The sequence below is a fragment of the Sus scrofa genome, chromosome 1 (assembly GCF_000003025.6).
Source record: "Sus scrofa isolate TJ Tabasco breed Duroc chromosome 1, Sscrofa11.1, whole genome shotgun sequence".
Lineage (NCBI taxonomy): Eukaryota > Metazoa > Chordata > Mammalia > Artiodactyla > Suidae > Sus > Sus scrofa.
The window spans coordinates 236,425,300-236,439,830 of record NC_010443.5 but is presented as its reverse complement, the minus strand read 5'-3'; the positions used below and the strand labels follow the sequence as shown (position 1 = coordinate 236,439,830).

At 57.3% G+C, this 14,531-nt stretch overlaps 1 protein-coding gene across 7 annotated transcripts in view; it reads left to right on the top strand.

Annotated features, from left to right (window-relative positions):
* Positions 1–14,531, top strand: part of TLN1 (talin 1) — a 34,938-nt gene that overhangs the window by 11,148 nt on the left and 9,259 nt on the right. For 3 of the 7 annotated variants that reach the window (XM_021065668.1, XM_021065656.1, XM_021065662.1), the window contains exons 11-42: positions 586–687; positions 867–943; positions 1,147–1,327; positions 1,463–1,576; positions 1,688–1,796; positions 2,169–2,377; positions 2,541–2,639; positions 3,040–3,090; positions 3,644–3,811; positions 4,002–4,296; positions 4,745–4,911; positions 5,758–5,886; positions 6,324–6,440; positions 6,542–6,655; positions 6,859–6,993; positions 7,142–7,270; positions 7,708–7,810; positions 7,956–8,164; positions 8,490–8,609; positions 8,810–9,007; positions 9,199–9,338; positions 9,527–9,620; positions 9,722–9,811; positions 9,928–10,050; positions 11,880–12,023; positions 12,498–12,659; positions 12,895–13,035; positions 13,129–13,310; positions 13,500–13,632; positions 13,846–13,947; positions 14,035–14,205; positions 14,301–14,450. In XM_021065668.1, coding sequence (XP_020921327.1) covers positions 586–687; positions 867–943; positions 1,147–1,327; positions 1,463–1,576; positions 1,688–1,796; positions 2,169–2,377; positions 2,541–2,639; positions 3,040–3,090; positions 3,644–3,811; positions 4,002–4,296; positions 4,745–4,911; positions 5,758–5,886; positions 6,324–6,440; positions 6,542–6,655; positions 6,859–6,993; positions 7,142–7,270; positions 7,708–7,810; positions 7,956–8,164; positions 8,490–8,609; positions 8,810–9,007; positions 9,199–9,338; positions 9,527–9,620; positions 9,722–9,811; positions 9,928–10,050; positions 11,880–12,023; positions 12,498–12,659; positions 12,895–13,035; positions 13,129–13,310; positions 13,500–13,632; positions 13,846–13,947; positions 14,035–14,205; positions 14,301–14,450 — 4,458 coding nt within the window. Of the gene's footprint in view, positions 1–585; positions 688–866; positions 944–1,146; positions 1,328–1,462; positions 1,797–2,168; positions 2,378–2,540; positions 2,640–3,039; positions 3,091–3,643; positions 3,812–4,001; positions 4,297–4,744; positions 4,912–5,757; positions 5,887–6,323; positions 6,441–6,541; positions 6,656–6,858; positions 6,994–7,141; positions 7,271–7,707; positions 7,811–7,955; positions 8,165–8,489; positions 8,610–8,809; positions 9,008–9,198; positions 9,339–9,526; positions 9,621–9,721; positions 9,812–9,927; positions 10,051–11,879; positions 12,024–12,497; positions 12,660–12,894; positions 13,036–13,128; positions 13,311–13,499; positions 13,633–13,845; positions 13,948–14,034; positions 14,206–14,300; positions 14,451–14,531 lie in introns of all 7 variants that reach the window. The other 4 variants (XM_021065688.1, XM_021065677.1, XM_021065699.1 and 1 more) reach the window with 2 other exon arrangements.

Here is a 14,531-nt window from a genome sequence, read left to right as displayed (position 1 = left end):
CAGAGGAAAATTAGGAAGGGCAGTTTTTCCATTTGGGATACTAGTGCTAATCCTTAACTACGGTCATTTAATGATAAAAGTGTCCTTCTAATATTATCAAGGTGAGAAAAGAGATTTCCTAAGTGGCATGTATTTGAACTGTGTAGCATAAGGAGCACTCCTCAGAAATAAAAGAAATAGGAGATTGGGAGTTCCCGTCCTGGCGCAGCAGAAACGAATCTGACTAGCATCCATGAGGATGCAGGTTCGATCCCTGGCCTTGCTCAGTGGGTCGGGAATCCGGTGTTGCCCTGAGTTGTGGTGTAGGTCGCAGACGCAGCTCAGATCCTGTGTTGCTGTGGCTGTGGTGTAGGCCGGCAGTTGTAGCTCTGATTCGACCCCTATCCTGGAAACCTCCATATGCCGTGGGTACAGCCCTTAAAAAATGCAAAAAAAAAGAAAGAAATAGGAGATTAAAGAAAGGCGGCCTTCTTCCTAGAGGCTGTTGGCATGGGAGGACACCCTCATCAGCTTGACCTTGGGCTCCTGTCCTGCCCTTTTCCATCCTGGGTGGATTCCCACTGAGTCCCCACCTTGTCCCCCCAGGATTTTGGCGACTACCAGGATGGCTACTACTCCGTACAGACGACCGAAGGGGAGCAGATCGCACAGCTCATTGCTGGTTACATTGATATCATCCTTAAGAAGGTGAGTGCCGCTGGCCCCCACCCCCCACCCCCCGCTGTCTCCTTCTCTGCCCTCACCTTGTCCCCAGGCCAGACCTTTAGAAATGGGGACCTGGGTTCTGGAAAAGGGCTGACCGGGGAAAGCAAAGGCTGCCTTTCCCACTTCCCTCTTTAACTCTTGTTCCTTTTTCCTCCCTTCAGAAAAAAAGCAAGGATCACTTTGGGCTGGAGGGAGACGAGGAGTCTACCATGCTGGAGGACTCGGTGTCCCCCAAAAAGTACGAAGGGAGCTGGGCTGACCCCCCATCCCTTAGGGACAGGGAAGGCAGAGCAGGGCTGCAGGGACTCTGGAGGTGGAGCGTCGTCGGGATGGTTTTCTAACTAGTCTCAGGCTGTGACGAGACCTCCTCCCGTGGCTCTGGGTGGGAAGGGGCCGAGAGGGAGGGTCCTTGACATGCTCCCCGGGCTCGTCCCCCTCCAGGTCAACCGTCCTTCAGCAGCAGTACAACCGGGTGGGGAAGGTGGAACACGGCTCTGTGGCTCTGCCTGCCATCATGCGCTCTGGAGCCTCTGGTCCTGAAAATTTCCAGGTGGGCAGCATGCCACCTGCCCAGCAGCAGATTACCAGTGGCCAAATGCACCGAGGACACATGCCTCCTTTGGTAAGAGGGCCCCACTCGCTCTCGGCTAGGCCTCGTCTTTTCGAGTCCCTCTTTGTATTCCTCGCCTTGGCCTCAGGCTGTCTTGCACCTTCTCTCTCCTCTGAACGTCCCCTTATGCCTCTTCTTGTCTGGTAGACGTCGGCCCAGCAGGCCCTCACTGGAACCATCAACTCCAGCATGCAGGCTGTGCAGGCTGCCCAGGCCACCCTGGACGACTTTGACACCCTCCCCCCTCTGGGCCAGGATGCCGTGAGTATGGGCTGGAGGCCAGGCCGCCGGTCCCGAAGCTGGGACTCCAGGGAGCAGGGTTGGGTTGACTGGAGCAGAGCCCATGCTGAGGCTGGTTTTTCGTTCTCTCAGGCCTCGAAAGCCTGGCGTAAGAACAAGATGGACGAATCGAAGCACGAAATCCACTCCCAGGTAGACGCCATCACAGCCGGCACCGCCTCGGTGGTGAACCTGACAGCGGGTAGGCCGGGTGCCAGGAGCTTGGTGTGCCGTGCGGGAGGGGAGGGGAGGGCGAGCGTGCGTGAGCATGCACAAGCGTGAGCAAGCGTGACTGCGAGTGGCTCAGGTGTGACTGCAGCATGACTCATGGCAGGGACTGTGTGTGCGTCTATCTCAGGACGTGTGTGTGTGTGTGTGTGTGTGTGTGTGTCTAAGTGACTCTGCAAGTGTGACTGCGAGTGGCTCAGGTGTGATTGCAGCATGACTCATGGCAGGGACTGTGTGTGCGTCTATCTCAGGACGTGTGTGTGTGTGAAACTGACTGTGCTCCTCCCTAGACCGTCGCCTCTCCTGCCCTGCCCCTCACCCGTGCTCCTCTTCCCCCACTCCCCAGGGGACCCCGCCGAGACAGACTACACTGCGGTGGGCTGCGCAGTCACCACAATCTCCTCCAACCTGACGGAGATGTCCCGCGGCGTGAAGCTGCTGGCCGCCCTGCTGGAGGATGAAGGTGGCAGTGGCCGGCCCCTGCTGCAGGCAGCGAAGGGCCTGGCTGGGGCAGTGTCGGAACTGCTGCGCACCGCCCAGCCGGCCAGTGCTGAGGTCAGGGCCAGGGGTGGACACTAGGGAGAGGCGAGGGTTTGAGCCCAAGGAGAGGAGGGCGGTCCAGGTTGTGGGGTGGAAGTACGAGACCCCTGGGCCTGTAGGACCTGAGGACCTGTGGGTGGGGATCGGGCAGCTTCTGACTGGTGTTCACTCTCCACAGCCCCGTCAGAACCTGCTGCAAGCAGCTGGGAACGTGGGCCAGGCCAGTGGGGAGCTGTTGCAGCAAATTGGGGAAAGTGATACTGACCCCCACTTCCAGGTTGGTGACTTACCCAACCCCCAGAACCCCAGTTTCTAGGAGGTGACCTCTGATCCTGAATCCAGCTGCTCGTCCTCAGCTACGATAAATTGACCCCTCGGAGCCAAGCTGAACCTCTGTCTCCAGGGATGACACTGGGAACCTCCCGTCCCTTTTGGGGGGATAAGAATTCCGAACCCCTAAATCCAAACTTAATCTGTAGGTTCACCCTTGGCCTTTACTGGTGATATTTTATTGGCCGCCTGTCATCTTTCCCTGTCTTGCCCAACTGAAGGCATCTCGGACCCCCTCTTCCAATCCGTTAGGCCACATGCCCTGAGGACACTGTTCCTCTCGTGCCCCCTTCCCCACCCCCTGCCAGTGTCCTCAGCTGATTTGTCATCCTGGATTTCCCACGCAGATATGTGCACCCAGAGGGGCTGGGGTTCGATCTCCCCCCGATCCCCCCACGGTAATGGCCTCTGGCCTGGACCTTCCCAGCTCTGTCCTCTCTGAGCCGCATACACTCGCTCTGCCCCCTCCCCAGGCCTCCTGGGGGAGCAGACCGTGACGGGAGCTGGGGAGGCACGGCACAGGCAGGACTTGAGAAAATGGGATCAGGGAGGGTAGAGACTTGCTCCCCGGGGTGACTGCTTCTACCCAAGATTGAGACGAAGCGGAGGAAAGACGCTAGGGGCAGGGGGGACCCCAGAGGTCCCTCCTCCGTCTGTCCCGTTGAAACAGCACTGCCCGCCTGCCCTCCCCATCGCCGTCCGAGTGTATCCGCCTCATGCATCTCTTCCTTTGGTGTAGGCTCTGTTTCTCTCGGTGTGGGTTTGTTCCTCGGTGGGGGTTCTGTCCTACTCGGTGCTCGAGGCAGGGGCTTGGGGTAGGTTCCGGTTGCTTCTGCACATACGGTGCTGTGATTGGAGTCCGTGGGATTAATGAAACCGCTTATGCCTCCAAGGAGGGTCTGTGGAACCCAAGGTGGATCTCAGGCCGTGCTGACCGCTGCTTTCTCACAGGACGTGCTCATGCAACTAGCCAAGGCTGTGGCAAGCGCTGCAGCTGCCCTGGTCCTCAAGGCCAAGAGTGTGGCCCAGCGCACAGAGGACTCGGGGCTTCAGACCCAGGTTATTGCTGCGGCAACACAGTGTGCCCTGTCCACCTCCCAGCTGGTGGCCTGTACCAAGGTGAGCCCCAGAGGTTGCTCCAGCCTGTGCTGAGGGGTGATGCTGTCACACATACGGGAGCCTCTCATGTTATCACTTTGGTCCCCGAGGCCTCACTACCCAAACAAATGACTGTTGTGAAGGCCATCAACACCCCACCCTCCCGACTCCTTGCCCTCGTCTACCTCTCTGACACTCGCTTTGCCCACAGGTGGTGGCACCTACGATCAGCTCCCCTGTCTGCCAAGAACAGCTGGTGGAAGCCGGTCGACTAGTGGCCAAAGCCGTGGAGGGCTGTGTGTCCGCCTCCCAGGCCGCCACAGAAGATGGGCAGCTGTTGCGAGGAGTGGGAGCGGCAGCCACAGCTGTCACCCAGGCCCTGAATGAGCTGTTGCAGCACGTGAGGGCCCACGCCACAGGGGCCGGGCCTGCTGGCCGCTATGACCAGGCCACTGACACCATTCTCACTGTCACTGAGAACATCTTTAGCTCCATGGGCGATGCTGGTAAGGACACTCTCCCCCAGGAGACAGAGAGCCCAACGAGGTTCCCAGGCCCCTTGGACATTTCCCTTGCAGATCCACCCCCCTCCCCCTGACTCAGCACAGCAGGCTGGGTGTTGAACAGCTGAAACCTCCAGCTGGTTCCCCATATGTAAAACAGGAATATAATCTCTCTGCCTTCCTTGGTGCATTTAAATAACAAACCACAGTGTACACAAAAAGAGAAAGTGGCTTTATTAAGAGTTAGCTGCCCTTACGCCACTCCTTCACCCCCAAAATCCTTCACCAAGAGCCTCATCCTCTCATAACTCCAGGGAAGTCACTTCAAGAACTTTTTTGTCTCTCCTGACTATCCCTAAGAGCCCCACTGGCCTCATCTGCACCACGTCCCTCTCTCTAACACCCTCTCAGTGTCTCTGCTCCCTTCTCTGACTTTGCCTGTGTGTCTCAGGTGAGATGGTGCGACAGGCGCGCATCCTGGCCCAAGCCACCTCTGACCTGGTCAATGCCATCAAGGCTGATGCCGAGGGGGAGAGCGATCTGGAGAATTCCCGCAAGCTATTAAGCGCCGCCAAGATCCTGGCCGACGCCACAGCCAAGATGGTGGAGGCTGCCAAGGTAGAGAGCCTTCTGTGCAGACCCCAGACCGGGGCCCGGAGGGAAGTAGAAAGGTCCCGATGGTCACCCCCATTTACGGGAGAGACCCAGGAAAAGCAGAAGATACAAGACAGCACATATGGGAGCACTGAGGGAGTAAATGCACCCTAGGCAGCGGGCGGGTGGCGCCAGGCTGCCAGCCAGTGTAACGCCCAGAGTCCTCACTGACGAACGGGAAACAGTGCCCTTTTCCTTCTGAGTCCAAGGTCTGCACTTCCTACTTTCCCCTACTTTGCTGCCACCACCTGCCTGCTTCCTGGATCCCTCTGCTTCCTGGGCTTCTGTGAATGCACACGAGCATTAGTCCTGGGGGCTCCGCGCTAGCCGCACAGAGAAGGACAAGGCAGTCGGACACAGGGACACAAGGTTGCAGAGGACCATGAGGAAGAAGCCAAAAGATTCCTGGGCTCTGGGGCTCTTCAGTTTGCAGGAACAACCAGGGCCCCTGCTATCGGACCCTTGAGATCCCTGCTCTAAACTGTGTCCTCCTTGTTCCAGAGAGCCCTGCTCATCCCCGTTTGCAGTAGTATTTTGTGGGGAGTGAGGAAGAAATCTGGCCCCTTCCCTAAAGCGGGGAAGCACAAACAGTTCTACCTGAGGAAGGGCTTTCAGCATCACAGATGGAAGCCAGGGTCCCCCCGAGGCTCCCCATCTGCCCACCAGAGGCAGCCCATCTCAACCACCTTTCAGCGGGGATAGTTAGAAATGATTTCAGGAAAATATACTTGAGTTTGGAGGGGTCAGAGAAGAGCTTATTGAGGATCCACAGAGATGCTGGGCGTAACTGTCCCTCCCACCACCTCTCAGGGAGCAGCCGCCCATCCTGACAGTGAGGAGCAGCAGCAGCGCCTTCGCGAAGCAGCTGAAGGTCTCCGCATGGCGACCAACGTGGCTGCACAGAATGCCATCAAGAAGAAGCTGGTGCAGCGCCTGGAGGTGAGGCTGGAAAACAGGCTAGTGTAGGTGCTGTAGGAGGAATGAACCTGGGAGGGATGTGTGGAGAAAGGGTTAATATTTCCTTGGGGGAGGGAGTTCCCGTCATGGCGCAGCGGAAATGAATCTGATGAGGAACCATGAGGTTGCAGGTTCAACCCCTGGCCTCACTCAGTGGGTTAAGGATCCGGCATTGCCGTGAGCTGTGGTGTAGGTCGCAGACATGGCTCAGATCTGGTGTCGCTGTGGCTCTGGCGTAGGCTGGCAGCTGTAGCTCCGATTAGACCCCTAGCTTGGGAATCTCCATGTGCCGCGAGGGCAGCCCTAAAAAGCAAAAAAAAAAAAAAAGAAAATTTCCTTAGGGGATATCGTGGGCAGGGTAAGCCAAGGATCAGGTATGGGAATGTCTGGGCCTTGTCCTCACTATTCTGCCCTTAAAGCACGCAGCCAAGCAGGCTGCAGCCTCGGCTACACAGACCATCGCTGCCGCCCAACATGCTGCCTCCACCCCCAAGACCACAGCTGGCCCCCAGCCACTGCTGGTGCAGAGCTGCAAGGTGAGATGCCAGGAAGCATGCGGGGGCGGGAGGCGGCCTGTGGGGAGGGGGAAGTCCCCCCGCCTGTGGGGAAGTGGCTCTCATAACCTTTTCACCAACAGGCTGTGGCAGAGCAGATTCCACTGCTGGTGCAGGGCGTCCGAGGGAGCCAAGCCCAGCCCGACAGTCCCAGCGCTCAGCTCGCCCTCATTGCCGCCAGCCAGAGCTTCCTGCAGGCAAGGCACCCTCCGCTCACCACTCACCAGACCCTTCCCACTCTCTCCTCCAAGAGCTCTGATGTAGTCAAGTTAAATCTCAGCCATAGTCTCTCTTCCAATACTGAGCCCAATGCTCACCACATCCTGACCATCATCAGGCCCCTGTACCCAGGCCCAGAGGGCATATGGTGCACTTCAGCTGCCCACCTGTTCCCCAACAGCCAGGTGGGAAGATGGTGGCAGCCGCGAAGGCCTCGGTGCCAACAATTCAGGACCAGGCTTCAGCCATGCAGCTGAGTCAGTGTGCGAAAAACCTCGGCACTGCGTTGGCCGAACTCCGTACCGCTGCCCAGAAGGTATGGAAGCTGGCCGTCTCTTGGGAAGATGAGGGTGGGGACCCGGAATGATGGAGAATCTGTTCAGATATCCTAAAGTGGATAATAGTGTAACCTGAGGCACCAGTGAGACAGCTGTACCTCCTACATCTCAAACCCCACTTTGTAGGCTCAGGAAGCATGTGGGCCTTTGGAGATGGATTCTGCTCTGAGCGTGGTACAGAACCTAGAGAGAGACCTGCAGGAAGTGAAGGCAGCAGCTCGAGATGGCAAGCTTAAACCCTTACCTGGCGAGACGGTGGGTATTCGTAAGAACGTGTTGTTTTTTTTCTTAGGGCTGCACCCGCAGCACGGGGAAGTTAACAGGCTGTGGGTCAAATCAGAGCTGCAGCTGCTGGCCTACGCCACAGCCACAGCAACTTGGGATCTGAGCCTCGCCCACGACCTACACCACAGCTCACGGCAATGCTAGATCCTTAACCCACTGAGTGAGGCCAGGGATCGAACCCGCAACCTCATGGTTCCTAGTCGGATTCCTTAACCACTGAGCCACGTCAGGAACTCCCATAAGAGCTCATTCTTATTCAAGCCCCGAAGTCTTCTTACCTGTGCCCAAAGTCCTGGAGCTGCCCAGAACCTCCATTTAACCTGCCATCTGTCCCTAAGTAGCTTCTCAAGTTCCCCCTCCCCTGTTCCTCCTGTACCTGAGTCTCCCAGTCTCTCCTTCATCCCTAGATGGAGAAATGTGCCCAGGACCTGGGCAACAGCACCAAAGCAGTCAGCTCCGCCATTGCCCAGCTGCTGGGGGAGGTTGCCCAGGGCAATGAGAATTATGCAGGTATGTGGGCAGGGCCAGAAATGAGGCATGCGGTGAGGAGGATGGGGAACCAGAGCGGGATGAGTGGGGGAAACCAGCGCCAGGGCCTGGCAGTGAGGGTGCCTCTTCCCTTCCTTCCTCTCTCCTTGTCTCCCTCCCTCCCCAGGTATTGCTGCTCGGGAAGTGGCAGGTGGGCTGCGGTCACTGGCCCAAGCCGCTAGGGGTGTAGCTGCCCTGACATCAGACCCTGCGGTGCAAGCCATTGTGCTTGACACAGCCAGTGACGTCCTGGACAAGGCCAGCAGTCTCATCGAGGAGGCGAAAAAGGCAGCTGGCCATCCAGGGGACCCTGAGAGCCAGCAGCGGCTTGCCCAGGTCAGGTCCTGGGAGGGGGCCACCTCCTCCCTCTCCCCCAGATCCCATCAGAAGGCCCACCCTGCCTGGGGAGAGTCCGTCCACACCGATAGCTCTTCCCTGGATTCCGCCCTTCCTGCTCTCAGTCTTGGTAGACATGTCTCAGCTAGACTGGGACAGGAGCCCAGCTAGACACTGCATTTGGGGAAGTTTGATCCCCATCACTTCAGCCCATTCAGCTACAACACCCCTTTTCCGCTTTCACTTTCAGAGGCTCCTGTGGGTGGAGGAGGGGATCTCCCACTTGTTTCCATTTTGGCAGCCCCCGTCTCCTTTCCCACCTCAGGTGGCTAAAGCTGTGACCCAGGCCCTGAACCGCTGTGTCAGCTGCCTGCCTGGCCAGCGAGATGTGGACAACGCCCTGAGAGCGGTGGGAGACGCCAGCAAGCGACTCCTGAGTGACTCGGTAGGAGGACAGGGCTGTGGGGGAAACGGGATGAAGAGATCCAAGCTACTTCTGCCTCTAGACCTGTCCTTGACCCTGCCTTCCCGGATTTATCCCCTGACATTGCCCGCAGGCCCTGTGCCCACCTCCCATGCTCCTGTACCAGACTCTCCGCTGCACCACTTCCCATTCTTGCACTGACTTTCTCTCTGACCCTGCAGCTTCCCCCCAGCACGGGGACTTTTCAAGAAGCTCAGAGCCGACTGAATGAAGCTGCTGCTGGGCTCAATCAGGCAGCCACAGAACTGGTGCAGGCCTCTCGGGGAACCCCTCAGGACCTGGCTCGAGCCTCAGGTCGCTTTGGACAGGACTTCAGCACCTTCCTGGAAGCCGGTGTGGAGATGGCAAGCCAGGCACCGGTACGAAGAGGCACAGGGTCTGGTTCAAGGGTTAGATGGGAGGCATCTGCGGGACCACTGAGTCCTGACCCGCTCCTGGCTCCCTCCCCTCCCCAGACTCTAGCAGTGCTTGAGTGTCTGGGACAGAAGATCCCTTTTAGAGACAGATAAGAAGGGACGGGACAATGTGTTGACCTTCTCGCCTCCAACAGAGCCAGGAGGACCGTGCCCAGGTCGTGTCCAACTTGAAGGGCATCTCCATGTCTTCGAGCAAACTTCTCCTGGCTGCCAAGGCCCTGTCTACAGACCCTGCTGCCCCCAACCTCAAGAGTCAGCTGGCTGCCGCTGCCCGGTGAGTAAGAGCTGGGAAACCCAGCCCTAGAATGTTGAAGAGACTGGGGGGGCGGGGGACATTTTATGAAAAGTCCCTGGCTTAGGGGTGCTTACAGACAAAAGAGAAATAGCTAGAGACATCCCTCATGTACAAGACACAGAAATGATGACCTGTGCACCCATCCATTCCGCTTTCTGTTCCTCCAGGGCTGTGACCGACAGTATCAACCAGCTCATCACTATGTGTACCCAGCAGGCGCCAGGCCAGAAAGAGTGTGACAATGCCCTGCGGGAACTGGAGGTGGGCCCTGGAGGCCCAGATGGGGTTGCGGTTGAGGAAAGTGTTCTGGGTTCGGGGGTGACAGGGTGTCTTGGATCTCACCTCCCCCTCCCCCTCCACAGACGGTCCGGGAACTCCTAGAAAACCCAGTCCAGCCCATCAATGACATGTCCTACTTTGGCTGCCTGGACAGTGTCATGGAAAACTCAAAGGTAAGCCCAGCCAGGAACCCAGGAGAGCAGATGGCAGGAAGATGGAACTCACCAGGGGGGCTGCTCTGCCCCTCAGAGGACAGGATCTGACTCTCCTGATACCCTCTGTCCCTCAGGTACTGGGTGAGGCCATGACTGGCATCTCCCAAAATGCCAAGAACGGAAACCTGCCGGAGTTTGGAGAGGCCATCGCCACAGCCTCCAAGGCCCTTTGTGGCTTCACCGAGGCTGCTGCACAGGTTATTCTCCTGGGAGGGGCCCCCGGAATGCTCCTGCCTTCCCTGCCCCTCCACACACACACACACACACACACACACACACACACAGACAGAAAGCCCAAAGTTCCTGCCTTCCCTGCCCCTCCACACACACACACACACACACACACACACACACACACACACAGAAAGCCCAAAGTTCCTGCCTTCCCTGCCCCTCCACACACGCACACACACACACACACACACACAGAAAGCCCAAAGTTCCGCTTGCAAAGCCCACTCTGGGGTAACCAGGGTTCTTCTCCGCTCCTGAAGGAGAGAGATCTGTCAGCAGTCATAGAACACCATCAGTTCGGCCCGCCATCAACCCTGAGCCCCAGAGCTTTGGGTTATGATCACACACTCCCACAACTGGGCCTTCTCCAGCCCTGGCCTCCTTAGTGTGTGCTGATGCGCATATGCAAATCACTTCATGTAATTAATACTTGGTACCGGAGACCAAATTCCTGGTTAGTTGAGTCACCACTTAATTTTGCCTTTTTCTACACTACGGTATGAAATAATCTATTAGTGCTGAGAGTATTTTATATTGATATATGAATTTTTTTTTTTTGGTCTTTTCAGGGCTGCACCCGCAGCATATGGAGGTTTCCAGGCTAGGGGTGGAATCGGAGCTGTAGCGCCGGCCCACACCACAGCCACAGCAACGCTGGATCTGAGCCATGTCTGCGACCTATACCACAGCTCATGGCAATGCTGGATCCTTAACCCACTGAGCGAGGCCAGGGATCGAACCCACAACCTCATGGTTCCTAGTCGGATTTGTTTCTGCTGCGCCACGACGGGAACTCCCTTAATATATGAATTCCTAAACTGGCTTGAGAGTTCATCAGCTAGACTGTTTCCCTGAGAGCCTGTCATCCTGCTCTTCCAACCTCCCCTGCCTCCCTCTGCCCTGGGCTGTTGGGTGGGCCTCCTTATTTGGTTTGACTTATTTCTGGAAAAGCATGAAGAGGAAAAAGCAAAGCTACCATGTGTTGGGTGAAGTAAGAATCAAACCTTTAATCATCTTCCAGTCAAGAATTATTTTGGCGACTCTTATACCCATCCCTCCCCTCCTTCCAAATCTCTGAACCTTGGAGTTACGGTAAATGTTAATTAGCCTAACACTCTCCGTGGTTTGAGAACTGTCTCTAAAAGAGACTTGGGCGGGGGGAGGGGCTTTCGAACTTTTTTCCCTGCCCCTTGCAGTAAGCAGTATTTTTCACCTTAAGACTCAGCATACATACACATGCACACCTAAATAGAATTTTGATAAAAACCTTACTATGTGACTTTCCTTTTTAAAAAACAAAAAAAAAACTGGAGTTCCCTTCATGTCTCAGTGGTTCCGACTAGGAACCATGAGGTTGTGGGTTCGATCCCTGGCCTTGCTCAGTGGGTTAAGGATTCGGTGTTACCGTGAGCTGTAGTGTAGGTTGCAGACGTGGCTTGGATCCTGCATTGCTGTGGCTCTGGAGTAGGCTGGCAGCTACCCCTCTGACTGAACCCCTAGCCTGGGAACCTCTATATGCCGTGGGAGCAGCCCTGGAAAAGGCAAAAAGACAAAAAAAAAACCACACAAAAAAAAAAACTTTTTTAATCTTCTGAAATGTTACCATATTTAACAAAGCAGGAGAGGTTTTTTTCTTTTTTGAAATGCAAGTATAGCTTGTTGCTATACCTCCACTCACATAGAACCCTGGCCACTAAACTTGTCCCCACTCCCCTTTGTCCCCACTGTCGCTGTTCAAGTCCCACCTGAGGACTATGCCTTACTCCTCACCCCACCTCTTCTCTCTCCCCAGGCTGCCTATCTGGTTGGTGTCTCTGACCCCAACAGCCAAGCTGGACAGCAAGGGCTGGTGGAGCCCACGCAGTTTGCCCGAGCAAACCAGGCAATTCAGATGGCCTGTCAGAGTTTGGGGGAGCCTGGCTGCACCCAGGCCCAGGTAACCCAAGGGGACAGGTACTGTGGGCAAGTCTGGGAAAGGCTGCCGAGCCAGGACGGCCCAGCCCCTTGGGGGGCGCGGGTTGCTGCAGGACACGTAGGGAAGGAGAGGGCAGAGCCCCACCTCTGACTTTCCACATGCAGCTTCTCTGGCTAATTGTCTCCTCATGTTTCTCACTGTCCCTTCGGTTCCTGCCGGGTTCGGCCCTTCCCTGTGGACGTCTGAGCTCACTCTCCTCCCGAGCCTGTTAGGATTTCTCCATTAGCGTGTCAGCTTTTCATCTTCCTTCCCCCACACCCTGTTCATCCATACGTCTTCTGCCTTCCAGATCTTGACTTTTCTGGTGACTCTGTCTTTCCTAATTAGACTCCGAAGGTATTGCTCTCCATCCCCCCAAGCTAAAGGGGCCCCTCCCTGGGGTGGGCACTTCCCTCCCGCCCTCATCATGGCTCTTCCCCGTTTCTGTCTCCTCAGGTGCTCTCTGCAGCCACCATTGTGGCCAAACACACCTCCGCTCTGTGTAACAGCTGCCGCCTGGCTTCTGCTCGTACCGCCAATCCTACTGCCAAGCGCCAATTCGTACAATCGGCCAAGGAGGTGGCCAACAGCACAGCCAATCTTGTCAAGACCATCAAGGTTCCGTGTTTGAATTCTCAGCCTGTCCCTGACCTGGCCAGGCTTCCCTCCCTGGACCCGATGTCATTCCCTGAGGCCTTTTGCCAAACCCACCCGCCTGAGCCCAAGGCCTTTCCTGTCCACGCTGGTCATCACCAGCCTCTCCCCACACTCGTTAAAACCTGGAGGGAGACCCGGGCCTCACCGCCTCTGCCTACTGTCTGTCCTGAGGGCCCCCCTGTCACTCCCACTGCAGGCACTAGACGGGGCCTTCACAGAGGAGAACCGTGCCCAGTGCCGAGCAGCAACGGCCCCTCTGCTGGAGGCTGTGGACAATCTCAGCGCCTTTGCATCCAACCCTGAGTTCTCCAGCGTTCCTGCGCAGATCAGCCCTGAGGTGAGGCGGTGTGAAGGGAGAACTGATGGCCCGGCAGCCACCTCATCTCCCCAGAGGTCTGGAGACTGAGTGCCCTGCCTCCGCTCTCCCCAGGGCCGGGCTGCCATGGAGCCCATTGTGATCTCTGCCAAGACAATGTTGGAGAGTGCCGGGGGCCTGATCCAGACAGCCCGGGCCCTGGCAGTCAATCCCCGGGACCCGCCACGCTGGTCAGTGCTGGCTGGCCACTCCCGCACTGTCTCTGACTCCATCAAGAAGCTCATTACAAGCATGAGGTATGGGGGGCTCAGCAGAGAACCATTGTGACTGGGGGACATAGGTTGTGGCAGAAGGGAGGGGTGGGCAATGAGATGGGATATTGCTGGAGGCCACCTGCTGTCCAGGATTTGGCGGACACGGGGAGAGGGAGGCCAGCCTCGTGCTTAAGCGTGTTGCTGGTGTTGGAGCCTGTGATGTGTCTGCAGGGACAAGGCTCCAGGGCAGCTGGAGTGTGAGACGGCCATTGCAGCTCTGAACAGCTGTCTACGAGACCTGGACCAGGCTTCCCTTGCTGCAGTCAGCCAGCAGCTTGCTCCCCGTGAGGGGATCTCTCAGGAGGTGAGAGGGAAGGGGTCCTGTGAAGCTTGTATCTAGGAGGAGGACCGGCAGATGTGAGGAAGATGGGGGATCTGGGTGGGGGTTTCCTAGAGACATTGAGGGAATGAAACACGCCCAGCGGGTTAGCTGGGTGTGGAGGGAAGAGTGGGGTCTGGTGAACCCAGAGGGTCCTTTTGCAGGTCACAGTCAGGCTAAAGTTCACTTCCTCCCCAGGCCTTGCACACCCAGATGCTCACTGCAGTGCAGGAGATCTCCCATCTTATTGAGCCGCTGGCCAGTGCCGCGCGGGCTGAAGCCTCTCAGCTGGGACACAAGGTACCTGCAGAGACGCGTGGCAGGTGTGGAGTTGGGTGAGCAAGGGTGCCTGGCGCGGCTGACCCCCAGTCCAACCCCTTGCCCCAGGTGTCCCAGATGGCCCAGTACTTTGAGCCACTCACCCTGGCTGCAGTGGGTGCTGCCTCCAAGACCCTGAGCCACCCACAGCAGATGGCGCTCCTGGACCAGACTAAAACCTTGGCTGAGTCGGCCCTGCAGTTGCTGTACACAGCCAAGGAAGCTGGCGGTAACCCCAAGGTACGGAGGGCTGGGTTGAGGGGCTGCTACTAGCAAGAAGTCAAAGAAGCAGGCACACCCGGGCCCCCAACTCACTCACTCACCCTGCCCCACAGCAAGCAGCTCACACCCAGGAAGCCCTGGAGGAGGCCGTGCAAATGATGACAGAGGCTGTGGAGGACCTGACAACCACCCTCAATGAGGCAGCCAGTGCCGCTGGTGTTGTTGGCGGCATGGTGGACTCCATCACCCAGGCCATCAACCAGGTTAGAGTCTTGGGGTGCCTGTGGACAGAGCCTGGGGACCAGGGCCCCTGTGCCCAGTGGCAGAGACCCACAGTCTTTCCC